We start from the raw sequence: 17,306 nt of genomic DNA, 5'->3' as shown, positions 1-17,306 counted from the left end.
CGAGCTAGCACCAGCCACCAAGCTGGCCTCCGAGCTAGCACCAGCCACCAAGCTGGCCTCCGAGCTAGCACCAGCCACCAAGCTGGCCTCCGAGCTAGCACCAGCCACCAAGCTGGCCTCCGAGCTAGCACCAGCCACCAAGCTGGCGTCCGAGCTAGCACCAGCTCCCAGGCTGGCCCCCGCGTCTCCACCAGCTCCCAGGCTGGCCCCCGCGTCTCCACCAGCTCCCAGGCTGGCCCCCGCATCTCCACCAGCTCCCAGGCTGGCCTCGACCTCTGCGCCTCGGCCAGCAGCGCCGACATCTGCGCCTCGGCCTGCTCTGCCGACCACTGCGCCTCGGCCAGCAGCATTGGCTTCAGCACCTCGGCCAGCTCCTCAGCTGCCCTCCTCGTCTCCGGCTCCGATAACGTCTGCTGCTTCCACGCCTTCGACGACATCGTCCTCCTTGACTCTGGCTCCGACGACATCGTCCTCCTCGACTCTGGCTCCAAGGTCTTCATCCTACTCGTCTTTGGCGGGCCTTTCCACGGCGCCGCCTGCTCCCTTGTCTCCTGCATCGTCGCTACCGCGACCTCCGGCTGGCCGGCCGCAAAGGCAGCCAACAGGCGCCCGCACACGGCGCCCTCTGTGGCCAGGACAGGGACACTTTCTGGGCCAACAGCAACGCCCAAAACATGGATATGTTTCCCGTAGGCTGATGTGGTTCTGGCGCCACTCGCGTCTGCCCTCTGGACGTCCAAGAAGGTGGCCGTTCCTTGGTCGTCCACCTCGCAGGCTGCTGCGGCGTTCTACTCGCCGCCGCCACCAGACTCGTCCCCGCTGGATTCGGGGACACTTGGGACGACGACCCACCTCCAGTTCACCCCTCCACCCTCCCTTGACTTTCGACCTCTGTGTTCTCGTGGTTCCTGCTAGAGGACATCTGGGAGCTGTCCATAAGGAGGGGGATACTGTCACGGCCAGGGTGCATTGGAATGCGCCCTCATTGCGCTCTGTTTCACACCGCGGGACACGCCCACGACCGCGGCACACATCCAGGGACGCGCCGCGCGCGTCTCCGCCCTGCAGCTGCCGCCAGCGGCAATCACTTACCGGCAATCAGCACACCTGCCTGGAATGAAGGAGCTGCCTTCATAAGCATGGACAACTTGGCATGCCGGCGCCGGAATATAATCATTTGTTGGCGTATAGTAAGCGATCATCCTGCTTGATGCAATACTGTTCTCTCTGTCTGTTTTCCCTTCCGTGTTTCATTGTCGTGTCATCCTACTGCAGACCTCCGTTCCCGTGTTTTGACGTTGCTGTGTGTCTCGTCATTTCTCGTCGTCGTTCCCCTGCTTCTCGGACTGCTCCTTGGATCTCGACCTCCCGCTTGGACACGGATTCCCCTCTTCCCCTGGACTTCCTCATCTCTCGTTCAACACTTGGTAACGCACACCTCAGTTAAATACTACACATAGTCTTACACCATACACACTCTTGGATTTTGCCACACTCCATTTCCTTAGTTCGTATATTTAGTGTTGTTTATTATTATATATATTACTATATATAATAAATCATTGAACATTACCGCCATCTAGTGTCTGTTGCCGTCACCTCCCCTTAGTCCTACCATAACAGATATCCCATATTCCGATATTGTACAACTCTTTAATTACCGATACCGATATCAACCGGTTTAATACGGCCCGCGTGATGAGTTTGCAAAGTATTAAAATTACCTGTTTTTTTTTTAATGAAAGAAACTGCTGTTCTAAATATGTCCACTGGATGTCACAATAGCAATGCTGTTAGGCAAGCAAACGGTTTATACCGGGGCCAAGCAAGAGGTACACAGTAAAGGGTGACTATGCCTCCTCCTCCTCGACCCACAAGAAACTAGAAACCTGTCGTTTTATGTCTTCTGCTTCGAACACGTCGTTGCCCCAGAATGTCTCCGTCAAACGCGAGAAAAGTGAACTCAACCCTTTTGAATAGCTTTTACCTCCGTTTCTTACGATTTATTGAGTCAACACTGGATTGATACGTGGACTTGACAAAGGCGGTATTTGATACCTAGAAGAGTTTACATGTTGTGTTTTTTGTTCAATCCCAGAAAGACTGTGACTTAAAGTTTAATCCTGGCTTTGTAGATACACTGAGACCAAGTCTAAGTTCATTGTGTTTTTAAAAAGCACCAATTTCCTCAGAATTTTCAACAAACTTGAAGTGTTTTGTCCAGAGGATTATTTGGGATTTGTACGTTTTTCATAATGTGCTTGTTCTATTTTTGGCCAAAATAAAACAAAGTGATCAACCTGGAGTTGTCTTTATTTTAAAGTTATCATGCCATGATTTTACCATTCTTGGGAATGGTAAAATGAGTTTGACACCCCTGGTGTACACAGAATACCCTTTGAAGTTTTTTCACAATTTATTATCTTCGACCCAACTCTCTCATTTGAGTCACACATTAAAAGTGTTACTAAAACGGCCTTCTTTCATCTCCGTAATATCGCTAAAATTTGTTCCATTTTGTCCACTAGCGACGCTGAGATCATTATTCATGCGTTCGTTACGTCTCGTCTCGATTACTGTAACGTATTATTTTCGGGTCTCCTTATGTCTAGCATTAAAAGATTACAGTTGGTACAAAATGCGGCTGCTAGACTTTTGACAAGAACAAGAAAGTTTGATCATATTACGCCTATACTATATATACCTATATACATATATACCAGTGGTTCTTAACCTTGTTGGAGGTACCAAACCCCACCAGTTTCATATGCGCATTCACCGAACCCTTCTTTAGTGAAAAATAAAATGTTTTTTTTTTTCAAATTCAAGACAAAGTTATGTTTTTTTACTGGTGCACAAAATGAACCGTGCATGAACATCACCTTGTTCAAAGAACAAAACCAACACAGTGCATGAACTCACTACAAATTACACACCTGCAAATCAGTCTGACTTCTGCTGTTGCCGTATCCATAAAGTTTTTACTTACACGATGAGTCGGGTGTGTCTTGACCTCCGCGGTGGAGGCTCCGTCGAACCCCTGAGGCCGACTCGCCGAATCCCTAGGGTTCGATCGAGCCCAAGTTAAGAACCACTGATATATACCTATACTGGCTCACCTGCACTGGCTTCCTGTGCACTTTAGATGTGACTTTTAGGTTTTACTACTTACGTATAAAATACTACACGGTCTAGCTCCATCCTATCTTGCCGATTGTATTGTAGCATATGTCCCGGCAAGAAATCTGCGTTCAAAGAACTCCGGCTTATTAGTGATTCCCAGAGCCCCCCAAAAAATCTGCGGGCTATAGAGCGTTTTCTATTCGGGCTCCAGTACTATGGAATGCCCTCCCGGTAACAGTTAGAGATGCTACCTCAGTAGAAGCATCTTAAAACTCATTTGTATACTCTAGCCTTTAAATAGACCCTCTTTTTAGACCAGTTGATCTGCCGTTTCTTTTCTTTTCTCCTCTGCCTCCCTCTCCCTTGTGGAGGGGAGTTACACAGGTCCGGTGGCCATGGATGAAGTGCTGGCTGTCCAGAGTCGGGACCCGGTGGACCGCTCGCCTGTGCATCAATTGGGAACATCTCTGCGCTGCTGACCTGTCTCCGCTCGGGAAGGTTTCCTGCTGGCCCCACTATGTACTGGACTCTCACTATTATGTTAGATCCACTATGGACTGTACTTTCACAATACTATGTCAGACCCACTCGACATCCATTGCATTCGGTCTCCCCTAGAGGGGAAGGTTTCTCATAGTCATTCACAACGACGTCCCACTGGGGTGAGTTTTTCCTTGCCCTTATGTGGGCTCTGTACCGAGGATGTCGTTGTGGCTTGTGCAGCCCTTTGAGACACTTGTGATTTAGGGCTATATAAATAAACATTGATTGATGATTGATTGATTGATTGAAGTATTCCATTTGAGACACAGCCCATCTTCTCTATAAAGTTTACCTTGGTCTTGCAAGGCGCCACTCTCTGCTAGCTCTCTCTGCGGCTTCCACAGCAACTGTTCATAGTTCAACTCCGTGTCCGGTGACCTTACCCTGGACTGCTCAGGGGGGAGTTCTGCCTGGAACTCCTTGCCTGTGTTGACCCATCTACAGACAGAGAGAAGAAGAGGTGTGATGCAAGGGAGCCATTTCGGACGTCGAGCAGAGTATTTCACTTACGCAGTCGCGCCCAACTCAGTCTTCTCCTCTTCTGCCGTTTCCTCCTCTCTAGGATGGAGTGATGGGAGGGAGGAGTAGAGCCCTGTCCCTCGGCGGCCTGGGTTGAGGAGAGGTCGGGGAGTGTAGTGCCTTCTCATTGTGTCCGTGCCGGGGCGAAAGATGCTGAGAAAAGGAGTTCCGGTGTAGTTCTGATTCGTCTGCAAGAAAAGTAGCATTTTCAGATTGTTTATCACATTTTTTTTTTTTTTGTCAAACAAGAACACAAAAAGCACCCTAAGTCGTTACCACGGGTGCACAGTGGGTGAGGAAAGGTTGACTTGCTGCTGCTTCCCAATGTTGAGGTGCCTGTGATGGGACGCTGTGTGGTGGGAACGCTAACTCGGGATGTGGAAAGGCTATGAACAAATAAAAAATAAAAAAAATCATGAGTATTGACACAAGAGAGAAGGAAACTGCCCTGCGTCGTACCAACAAAAGATGGTTGTCTTGTGTGGATGAATAAAGTACACTAAATGTTAATAAACTAGCACAATACTGCTAAATGACATAGCTCTCATTATGCTAAAATTCATGTGACATGAATGGAAATAAACTGCATGATGTGAGATGAACTAATGTACGTCATAAAACCAGATATATATATATATATATATATATATATATATACTGTGTATATATATATATATATATATATACACACTGCATGTATATATATATAAATACAGTATACATATATATATATATACACATATATATATATATATACATATACACATATACATATATATATATATATATATATATACTGTGTATATATATATATATATATATATATATATATATATATACACACTGCATGTATATATATACATATACACATATACATATATATATATATACATATATATATATATATACAGTATATATACAGTATCTATACAGTATATAAATTGGGGGTTAAATCACCAAAAAATTATTCCCGGGCACGGCCACCACTGCAGCACTGCACCTACTCAGTGGCCTAGTGGTTAGAGTGTCCGCCCTGAGATCGGTAGGTTGTGAGTTCAAACCCCGGCCGAGTCATACCAAAGACTATAAAAATGGGACTCATTACCTCCCTGCTTGGCACTCAGCATCAAGGGTTGGAATTGGGGGTTAAATCACCAAAAATGATTCCCGGGCGCGGCAACCGCTGCTGCCCACTGCTCCCCTCACCTCCCAGGGGGTGATCAAGGGTGATGGGTCAAATGCAGAGAATAATCTCGCCACACCTAGTGTGTGTGTGTGACAATCATTGGTACTTTAACTTTAACTTTTTTTTTAACTTTAATATATACGTGTGTACATACATATACACATATACATACATATATATGTATATACACATATACATATAAATATACACATATATATACAGTATGTATAAATACAGTATATATATATATATATATATACAGTATATATACATATATATATATATATATATATATATATATATATATATATATATATATATATACACACATATACATATACATATACACATACATACATGTATATATACATGTATTTGGACTTAGAGACTTAGATTTCCTTTTATTGTCATTCAAATTTGAACTTTACAGTACAGATAAGAACGAAATTTCGTTGCATTAGCTCGTGGTAGTGCAGGATAAAAGAGCAAATAATGTACAGGTATAAATAAATAGATTACTCTACTCCGTGTCATTGTTGTTTTTACGAGCGCACACAGAAAAGTAGACAGAAAAGGGGGAACGGACGCAGTTTGGCTTAAAAACTAACTATAAAGGTGAAGTTATAACACTGAAACACCCCCAGGAAGAGGTGCTTTAAGACATGGCTAGCCTTAAACATTGTCACCATGGCGACAAATAAAGTAAGCTTCTTACAAGTATCATCCCTGCAGGACGAGGAATAGCTAAACATGCTTCACTACACACCAAAGCTCACCGGCGTCAAAATGTAAACAAACGCCATTGGTGGATCTACACCTGACATCCACTGTAATGATGCCAAGTCCAGGTGCGTATCTAGTCGATACTACTATGATTACATCGAAAACATTTTATCATCACAAAATCTTTTTTCTTTTTAAAAAAAATTTATATTATGTTTATTAACTCAGGAAATATGTCCCTGGACACATGAGGACTTTGAATATGACCAATGTATGATCCTGTACCGACTTGGTATCGGATCGATACCTAAATTTGTGGTATCATCCAAAACTAATGTAAAGTATCAAATAACAGAATAATAAGTGATTATTACATTTTAACAGAAGTGTAGATAGAACATGTTAAAAGAGAAAGTAAGCAGATATTAACAGTAAATGAACAAGTAGATAATCAATTTTTACAGCTTGTCCCTCACAAAATAATAGAATGATAAATGACACAATATGTTACTGCATATGTCAGCAGCTAAATTAGGAGTCTTTGTTTGTTTACTTACTACTAAAAGACAAGTTGTCTTGTATGTTCACTATTTTATTTAAGGACAAACTTGCAATAAGTAACTTATATAAAATAAAGCCAATAATGCAATTTTTTGTGGTCCTCTTTATTTAGAAAAGTATCAAAAAGTACCGAAAAGTCTCAAAATACATTTTGATAATATTGGTATTGGGACAACACTAATATACAGTATATATATATATATATATATATATATATATATATATATATATATATATATATATATATATATATATATATCCATCCATTTTCTACCGCTTATTCCCTTTGGGGTCGCGGGGGGCGCTGGAGCCTATCTCAGCTACAATCGGGCGGAAGGCGGGGTACACCCTGGACAAGTCGCCACCTCATCGCAGGGCCAACGAAGATAAACAGACAACATTCACACTCACATCCACACACGATTTATTGTTGCCAATCAACTTATCCCCAGGCGCATGTCTTTGGAAGTGGGAGGAAGCCGGAGTACCCGGAGGGAACCCACGCAGTCACGGGGAGAACATGCAAACTCCACACAGAAAGATCCCGAGCCCGGGATTGAACCCAAGACTACTCAGGACCTTCGTATTGTGAGGCAGATGCACTAACCCCTCTTCCACCGTGCTGCCCTTATATATATATATATATATATATATATATATATATATATATATATATATATATATATATATATATATATATATATATATACACACACACAGTATATATATAATAGTATATATACAGTATCTATGTGTATATATATATGTATACATATAAAAATATATACGTATATACATATATGTAACATACATATACACCTATATACATATATACATGTATATATATTCGGTATACATACAATTATATATACATGTATTTATATATATATATACAGTATATACATACATATGTATGTATATATATATATATATATATATATATATATATATATATATATATATATGTTTAAACAAAACCAGTTAAGTTGCGAAAAAGTAATTTACATTGTAGATTGGTACTGAAGGCATCAAAACTATGAATGTACACATGTGGAGTTATGTACTTAACAAAAAAAGATCAAATAACTGAAAACATGTTTTATAATCTAGTTTCTTCAAAATAGCCACCCTTTGCTCTGATTACGGCTTTGCACACTCTTGGCATTCTCTCCATGAGCTTTCAGCACACCTGTGAAGTGAAAACCATTTCAGGTGACTACTTCTTGAAGCTCATCGAGAGAATGCCAATAGTGTCCAAAAAAATAATCGGAGCAAAGGGTGGCTATTTTGAAAAAACTAGAATATAAAACATGTTGTCAGTTATTTCACCTTTTTTTGTTAAGTACATAACTCCACATGTGTTCATTCATAGTTTTGATGCCTTCAGTGACAATCTACAATGTAAATAGTCATGAAAATAAAGAAAACACATTGAATGTGAAGGTGTGTTCAAACTTTTGGCCTGTACTGTATATAAAACCCAACCAATCAGAGCGTGCTGTTCAGTATCTTCATCAATGGCACAGCAGTGGAGATCGTAAGCAGCACCAAAGTCCTGGGGGTGCAGATAACTGACAATATGACCTGGTCCCTACACACCGGAGCTCTTGTAAAAAGAGCTCAGCAGCGCATGCACTTTTTGCGTCGGATGAAAAGAGCACAGCTCCTCCTCTCCATTCTCACCACATTCTACAAAGGCACTATAGAGAGCCTGCTGACCAACAGCATCTGTTGGTCAGCAGTGCCTCAGACTGGAAGTCTCTGCAGAGAGTGGTGAGCACGGCGGAAAAGATAATCAGGACTCCTCTTCCTCCTATCTGGGAAATCGCAAAAAGCCGCTGCCTGACCAGGGCTCAGAAAATCTATAGAGACTCCTCCACCCCCACCAAGGACTGTTTTCACTGCTGGACTCTAGAAAGAGGTTCCGCAGCCTCTGTAGCAGAACCTCCAGGTTCTGTAACAGCTTCTTCCCTCAGGTCGTAAGACTCTTGAACGCATCATAACAATCCCCCCAATTCCCCCCAGAAAACGGATTAACTTGCTGGAATATAAAGACAATATAACATACATCCATAAACGTGGATGCATATGCAAAAGTGAAATATATTTATCTGTACAGCAACCTATTTATTTATATCTGCAACTTATTGCTCTTTTATCCTGCACTACCACGAGCTAATGCATCGAAATTTAGTTCTTATCTGTACTGTAAAGTTCAAATTTGAATGACAATAAAAGGAAGTTTAAGTTTAAGTGTAATTAGTTGGCTGAGTTACTATATTGGATTACATGAGTGTAAGGTGACTATGTGGGTCTTATTTCATGTCCAGAGGGCTGCAAATGGCCCCTAAACCCTACTTTTTAATGAATTATTTTTTCTTTGTGCACAATGGCTCTTACGTCTGATGCTGTGGTAGTCTCCAGCAAGTGAAGCGCTCAGGTGTCCCTCCATGCTGTCTGCTCCGTCCCGCACGACAGGAAGCTGCCACATCACGCTGGAGTAGAGCGACGACAGGGACGGAAAGTGGGCGGCAAAAATGTCCAACGTTCCATACTTGGCTTCTCCTCCTGACGAAGGACTGGCGAAATCCATCAAGGTGGACGGTAATGGTGCCTGTGAGGGATCAAACACTGGCGACCTGAGGTGAGAGGGTTGAGGAGAAGGAGGGACGCACTTCTGCTTTAATACGAGTGTGTCGTTCACCACCTCAGACTCCGGGATGGGTCCAGAAGATTCTCGGTGGAAAACCTGTGGGAATGTTCTCCTCCGCCGGGAGAGGAAGGCTTCAGAGAAGGAGTCCAGTTTCTGAGGAGTTGACGTTGGAGGCAGACTGCTCGAAGGCAACTGGCCCACTGAAGAGGACTGGAGCCATGGCGGTTGGTCCATGTCTTCACGGGAGGACGCACCATCCCAAGTCCTCTCATCTCCCCTGAAGGACATTCTCCTCGGTTTGTCGTAGAAGCCGTTAGAAGTCCCGTGCTCACCTCCGACATTATTGCAGCGTCCGTCCACATTGCCGTAGATGTCCTCACACGGCTCCCAAGCGTCCGCAAAGCGGTCGCTTGTGTGAATGTCCTCTGCACACGTGTCCCCTGTCGTCCTCCAGGAAGGGAAGGAGGTCGCGCTACCGCCATACAGCTGGAGGGAGTCCACCTCGGGGCTCTGGGTGAGGTGGAAGGATGCATGAGGAGGATGGAAATTGGCAAAGCGGGGAGCGTATGAGATGTCCTCCATGGTGTTTAACTAGAAAAGATGCAGATATTTGTCAAGTATCAATCAATCAATCACACTTTATGTATAAAGCGCTTTTTGTACGTAAAAGAAATGCAATGCAAAGTGCTTTACAAAGTTAAAAACAATACCCCGGTGACATACAGTCGTGCTCATAAGTTTACATACCCTGGGAGAATTTATGATTTCTTGGCCATTCTTCAGAGAATATGAATGATAACACAAAAACATTTCTTCCACTCATGCTTAATGGTTGTGTGAAGCTATTTATTGGCAAACAACTGTGTTTACTCGTTTTAAATCAAAATGACAAAAGAAAGTACCCAAATGACCTTGATCAAAAGTTTACATACCCCAGTGACTTTGATCTGATAACATGCACAAGAGTTGACACAAACAGGTTTGAATGGCTAATCAAGGTTACAATCCTCACCTGTGACATGTTTGTTTGTAATTAATGTGTGTGTGTAAAAGATCAGTGAGTTTCTGGGCTTCTGACAGACCATTGCATCTTTCATCCAGTGCTGCACAGATGTTTCTGGATTCTGAGTCATGGGGAAGGCAAAAGAATTGTCAAAGGATCTGCGAGAAAAGGTAATTGAACTGCATAAAACAGGAAAGGGGTATAAAAAGATATCCAAGGAAGTGAAAAGGCCAATCAACAGTGTTCAAACGCTGATTAAGAAGTGGAAAATGAGGGATTCGGGTAGACCGGCAAAGATTTCAGCCACAATTGCCAGGAAAATTGTTCGAGATGCAAAGAAAAATCCACAAATAACTTAAACTGAAATACAGGACTCTCTGAAAAATGGTGGTGTGGCTGTTTCAAGATGCACGATAAGGAGGCACTTGAAGAAAAATGGGCTGCATGGTCGAGTCGCCAGAAGAAAGCCATTTCTGCGCAAATGTCACAAAGTATCCCGCTTACATTACGCCAAACAGCACAGAGACAAGCCTCAAAACGTCTGGAACAAAGTAATTTGGAGTGAATTGACTTCAATAAAATACAAACCCCGTTTCCATATGAGTTGGGAAATTGTGTTAGATGTAAATATAAACGGAATACAATGATTTGCAAATCATTTTCAACCCATATTCAGTTGAATATGCTACAAAGACAACATATTTGATGTTCAAACTGATAAAAAAATTTTTTTTGCAAATAATCATTAACTTTAGAATTTGATGCCAGCAACACGTGACAAAGAAGTTGGGAAAGGTGGCAATAAATACTGATAAAGTTGAGGAATGCTCATCAAACACTTATTTGGAACATCCCACAGGTGAACAGGCAAATTGGGAACAGGTGGGTGCCATGATTGGGTATAAAAGTAGATTCCATGAAATGCTCAGTCATTCACAAAAGGATGGGGCGAGGGTCACCACTTTGTCAACAAATGTGTGAGCAAATTGTTGAACAGTTTAAGAAAAACCTTTCTCAACCAGCTATTGCAAGGAATTTAGGGGTTTCACCATCTACGGTCCGTAATATCATCAAAGGGTTCAGAGAATCTGGAGAAATCACTGCACGTAAGCAGCTAAGCCCGTGACCTTCGATCTCTCAGGCTGTACTGCATCAACAAGCGACATCATTGTGTAAAGGATATCACCACATGGGCTTAGGAACACTTCAGAAACCCACTGTCAGTAACTACAGTTGGTCGCTACATCTGTAAGTGCAAGTTAAAACTCTCCTATGCAAGGCGAAAACCGTTTATCAACAACACCCAGAAACGCCGTCGGCTTCGCTGGGCCTGAGCTCATCTAAGATGGACTGATACAAAGTGGAAAAGTGTTCTGTGGTCTGACGAGTTCACATTTCAAATTGTTTTTGGAAACTGTGGACGTCGTGTCCTCCGGACCAAAGAGGAAAAGAACCATCCGGATTGTTATAGGCGCAAAGTGGAAAAGCCAGCATCTGTGATGGTATGGGGGTGTATTAGTGCCCAAGACATGGGTAACTTACACATCTGTGAAGGCACCATTAATGCTGAAAGGTACATACAGGTTTTGGAGCAACATATGTTGCCATCCAAGCAACGTTACCATGGACGCCCCCGCTTATTTCAGCAAGACAATGCCAAGCCAAGTGTTACATCAACGTGGCTTCATAGTAAAAGAGTGCGGGTACTAGACTGGCCTGCCTGTAGCCCAGACCTGTCTCCCATTGAAAATGTGTGGCGCATTATGAAGCCTAAAATACCACAACGGAGACCCACGGACTGTTGAACAACTTAAGCTGTACATCAAGCAAGAATGGGAAAGAATTCCACCTGAGAAGCTTAAAAAATGTGTCTCCTCAGTTCCCAAACGTTTACTGAGTGTTGTTAAAAGGAAAGGCCATGTAACACAGTGGTGAACATGCCCTTTCCCAACTACTTTGGCACGTGTTGCAGCCATATTTGCAAAAAAAAAGAGTTTATGAGTTTGAACATCAAATATGTTGTCTTGTACTGCATTCAATTGAATATGGGTTGAAAAGGATTTGCAAATCATTGTATTCCGTTTATATTTGCATGTGACACAATTTCCCAACTCATATGGAAACGGGGTTTGTAATTAATATCATGTAAAAGCCAAATCAAAAAAGTGGGTCTTAAGCCTGCTCTTAAAATCATGAAAGTTCTCCGCAGCCCTGAGGTCCTCCGGCAAGCTGCTCCATAGACGGGGGCCATAATGGTGGAAAGATGCCATCCCGTGACTTTGTGTCCTGACTTTTGGAATAATTAGGAAATGAGTGCTGGAGGATCTCAGGGCCCAGGAAGGTTCATAGGGTAAAAGCAAATGTGAAAGATAAGAAGGCCCAATACCACAAAAAACATTTATAACCCATAAGAAGAACCTTAAAATTGATCCTGAAACACACGGGGAGCCAATGCAGAGATTTTAAAACTGATGTAATGTGAGCCTGCCTTCTGGTCTTCGTATGTATGGAGTGTGGAGAGAAATACACAACTGGAGCATGTGCTGGGGTCCCTTTTTGTCCCTCAAGGTTCTCCTACAGAAAATATGTACATATACAAGGACTATTTTATAATATAGTCTTTAAACCAATACAATGTATCAACATATGCTACCACAGGGGTGTCCACACACTGAAAAATGAAAGCACGCAGGGGAATTTTGGTATGTGTCATTTTTAAAACCAGTACAATCTAGATTGTAACCCTCAAGGCTCCTCTCAAAGTTGGTGAATGTTAAAGGGTCCTACTTATTGAAGTGTTAAAAATAAGTCAAATATTTATTTTTAATATAATAAACACTTAAATATCTACAGATCTATTTCACATCTATCCGTTAACATATAGTTGTTTGTTTAATGTTATATTCCCTTTTTGTCAAAAGCAAACCCTGTGTTTTATGGCAAAAACTAAAAATATAATACAATCATGTGTGCTTACGGACTGTATCCCTTGCAGACTGTATTGATATATATTGATATATAATGTAGGAACCAGAATATTAATAACAGAAAGAAACAACCCTTTTGTGTGAATGAGTGAGAATGAGTGTTAACGAGGGTGGGAGTGTTTTTGGGTTGGTGCACTAATTGTAAGTGTATCTTCTGTTTTTTATGTTGATTTAATAATAATAATAATATAAAATAAATAAATTAAATTAAATTAAAAAACAGTTAAATATCTACAGATCTATTTCACATCTATCCGTTGACATAGTTGTTTTTTTAAAGTTGTATACCCTTTTTGTCAAAAGTAAACACTGTGTTTTATGGCAAAAACTAAAAATAGGCAATATTTTCCTCCAAAATAAAATGTCAAAAAGGAGCCTTAAATACATCAATAACTCAAAAAAACATTGATTTTGATTCATTATTATTTTCTGAGCTACAATAAACACACTAAAGGTCTTGGGGATCCAAAATTTTTTAGAAACTGGTCATATATTAATATTTGTTTTTCTCTGAACTTTATATCAACTGCAGATCTATCCATTAATATAACGTTTTATATATGTATACGTATATATTAGGGGTGTGAGAAAAAATCGATTTGAATTTTAATCGCGATTCTCACGTTGTGCGATTCAGAATCAATTCTCATTTTTAAAAAATCGATTTTTTATTTTAATTAGATTATTTTTTAATTTAATTTTTAATTGTTATAATTTTTTTTTTATTAATCAATCCAACAAAACAATACACAGCAATACCATAACAATGCAATCCAATTCCAAAACCAAACCCGAGCCAGCAACACTCAGAACTGCAATAAACAGAGCAATTGAGAGGAGACACAAATACGACACAGAACAAACCAAAAGTAGTGAAACAAAAATGATTATCAACAACAGAAACAATATTAGTTACAATTTCAACATAGCAGTGATTAAAAATCCCTCATTGACATTATCATTAGACATTTATAAAATAAATTAAAAAAAAAAGAACAATAGTGTCACAGTGGCTTACACTTGCATCGCATCTCATAAGCTTGACAACACACTGTGTCCAATATTTTCACAAAGATAAAATAAGTCATATTTTGGATTCATTTAATAGTTAAAACAAATTTATATTATTGCAATCAGTTGATAAAATATTGTCCTTTACAATTATAAAAGCTTTTTACAAAAATCTACTACTCTGCTTGCATGTCAGCAGACTGGGGTAGATCCTGCTGAAATCCTATGTATTGAATGAATAGAGAATCCTTTTGAATCGGGGGGGAAAAAAATTGTTTTTGAATCGAGAATCGTGTTGAATTGAAAAAAAAAAAAATCTATTTTGAATCGAATCGTGAACCCAAGAATCAATATTGAATCGAATCGTGGGGCACCCAAAGATTCACAGCCCTAATATATATATATATATATATATATATATATATATATATATATATATATATATATATATATATATATATATATATATATATATATATATATATATATATAGGGCTTCACGGTGGCAGAGGGGTTAGTGCATCTGCCTCACAATACGAAGGTCCTGAGTAGTCTTGGGTTCAATCCCGGGCTCGGGATCTTTCTGTGTGGAGTTTGCATGTCCTCCCCGTGACTGCGTGGGTTCCCTCCGGGTACTCCGGCTTCCTCCCACCTCCAAAGACATGCACCTGGGGATAAGTTGATTGGCAACACTAAATTGGCCCTAGTGTGTGGATGTGAGTGTGAATGTTGTCTGTCTATCTGCGTTGGCCCTGCGATGAGGTGGCGACTTGTCCAGGGTGTACCCCGCCTTCCGCCCGATTGTAGCTGAGATAGGCTCCAGCGCCCCCCGCGACCCCAAAAGGGAATAAGCGGTAGAAAATGGATGGATGGATATATGTATATGTATGTATGTATGTATGTATATATATATATATATATATATATATATATATATATATATATATATATATATATATATATATATATACGGTATATATATATATGTATGTGTGGGGAAAAAAAATCACAAGACTATTTCATCTCTACAGGCCTGTTTCATGAGGGGGGTACCCTCAATCGTCAGGAGAATCTCCTGACGATTGAGGGTACCCCCCTCATGAAACAGGCCTGTAGAGATGAAATAGTCTTGTGATTTCTTTTCCCCACACATACATATATTGCGCTCTACTACGGTATCGAGCACTATTTTTTGGATAACCTTATTAAGACATATATATATATATATATATATATATATATGTATATGGAAAGAAAGAAAAAAATATATATATATATATTTTTTTTTTTTTTCCCATATACATATATATATATATTTTTCCATATATATATATATATATATATATTTTTTTGGAGCAGTGACAATTTTAAAGTAAAAAACAGCCTACACTTTAGCAGTGTCTACATTTTCTCATTAAACATACACTTCTGAATATGAGGCAGACACGCGAACCACTGCTTGAACAGGTGCTGCTCAGGTAGGCGCACAGATCGACCTCCTGTGGTGCCCAAGCACCTGCCCTTTCTACTGCTTTCTGTCCATTTATTTTACAGCAAACATTACTCTCTGTCATCAATTCTCCCCAAATATGTTTGGATATCTAACAGGGCATTTATTGAAAGTTCTTGTGAGAATTCCTCGCCAAACTGCTCGACACAGTTCACAAGCACAAAACAAGGGGTTTTCATGTCAGTTTAAAAACAAAAAAAACATTTGAATCTAGGTCACTGATGTCACTGGTTAACGTCATAACAAATCGGCCATACATTCTGAAAGAAAGATGGATGGGCAGGCCAATCATTTTTCAGTTTCAGTTTTACTGAACTATACGAATCAGACACGTTCACTGGTTTTGTTGTTTCAGTTAACATTGTAATTATTGAGATGAAAGCTGGGTCTTAAGTTGAGATATGACAGTCGTGTGTGGTATATTGTTTTATATTATTAGTGTGATGCATGCTTATACTTCAACTCTGTCAGAAAACACTAAAACGATAAATGTAGACCTCAGTCTAAATTATTATACTTTTAGTTCTAATAAAAAAAAATAGCATTGTTTATTTTTAGGTTGTTTTTTTTACCCTTAAAAAGATACATAATTGTCCCCATAAGTTCAAATATTGTTCTCCATAAGGCGTCCAAAGTGTGGCCTGGGAGCCTTTTTGGCTCACAGCTTGTTTTTTTCATTGGCATATCATTAAAAAAAAAAAAAAAAAAAGTCATTAGTTTTCCAATACATAATTGCAGGGCTCGAATTTAACCACGGCAATTGTGGCAAAATCCGCGATCGCCCTCCTCATTTGCCATAAGCCTGTAAAAATTGACCAACATCTGCAGCAAGAATATTGACTTTTTACTTGGTCATGGACGAGGGATGTAACAGTAAACGGTATAATGATAATTTGCGATAAAATTCCAGACGGTTAGTAATTCCGTCTAACTTTTAGATTACAGAAAAACCATCATTTATTAATGCATTTTAGGCAACACGAAATCAAGCGCATGCGCACTAGCGTCGTTTGGCTTGATAATCATGGTGGACTAAATCAAATCAAATCAACTTTATTTATAAAGCACATTTAAAATTTACCACAGGGGTAGCCAAAGTGACTAAGGACACGGACTTTGCTCGGGAGATTTCCCCTCGGAGTAAACGGAGCCAAGCGCTTGATTTAGCGTCATTTTCCCTCGCTTCCCGCCGTGTGTTTATGAATGCACTGCTGTTAGATGGAGACAGGTGTGGACAATATTGGAGACAGACGCACTTGTCCCCACACTAAAAGTATACAGCGAAAGAGAAAATTATTTGATGTTTTGCCGCAGGTGATGTGTCATGAATGTTGTCATAACTTGTTTGTAAAGTCTTTAATTTGTTTACCGGGATGTTCACTCCTGCTTTATGTATCTGCAAACTGTATCAGTGTTCAAAAAACATCAATACTAGCTCAAATGTTTTGTCATCTCATCGAATTGAACAAAGGCTGTGAAGATTGTGT

The 17,306-nt window shown here is 40.4% G+C and overlaps 1 protein-coding gene across 4 annotated transcripts in view; it reads right to left on the bottom strand.

Annotated features, from left to right (window-relative positions):
* LOC133606773 (uncharacterized) overlaps positions 1–17,306 on the bottom strand; it is a 44,599-nt gene that overhangs the window by 24,937 nt on the left and 2,356 nt on the right. For all 4 annotated transcript variants that reach the window (XM_061961091.2, XM_061961093.2, XM_061961092.2 and 1 more), the window contains exons 3-6: positions 9,056–9,899; positions 4,462–4,571; positions 4,177–4,373; positions 3,959–4,104 (exon numbers count right to left, since the gene is read on the bottom strand). In XM_061961091.2, the coding sequence (XP_061817075.2) occupies positions 3,959–4,104; positions 4,177–4,373; positions 4,462–4,571; positions 9,056–9,890 (1,288 nt within the window). In that variant the 5' untranslated portion in view covers positions 9,891–9,899. The remainder of the gene's footprint in view (positions 1–3,958; positions 4,105–4,176; positions 4,374–4,461; positions 4,572–9,055; positions 9,900–17,306) is intronic.

The sequence above is a fragment of the Nerophis lumbriciformis genome, linkage group LG05, assembly GCF_033978685.3.
Source record: "Nerophis lumbriciformis linkage group LG05, RoL_Nlum_v2.1, whole genome shotgun sequence".
NCBI lineage: Eukaryota > Metazoa > Chordata > Actinopteri > Syngnathiformes > Syngnathidae > Nerophis > Nerophis lumbriciformis.
This window is presented reverse-complemented; position numbering and strand designations above follow the sequence as displayed.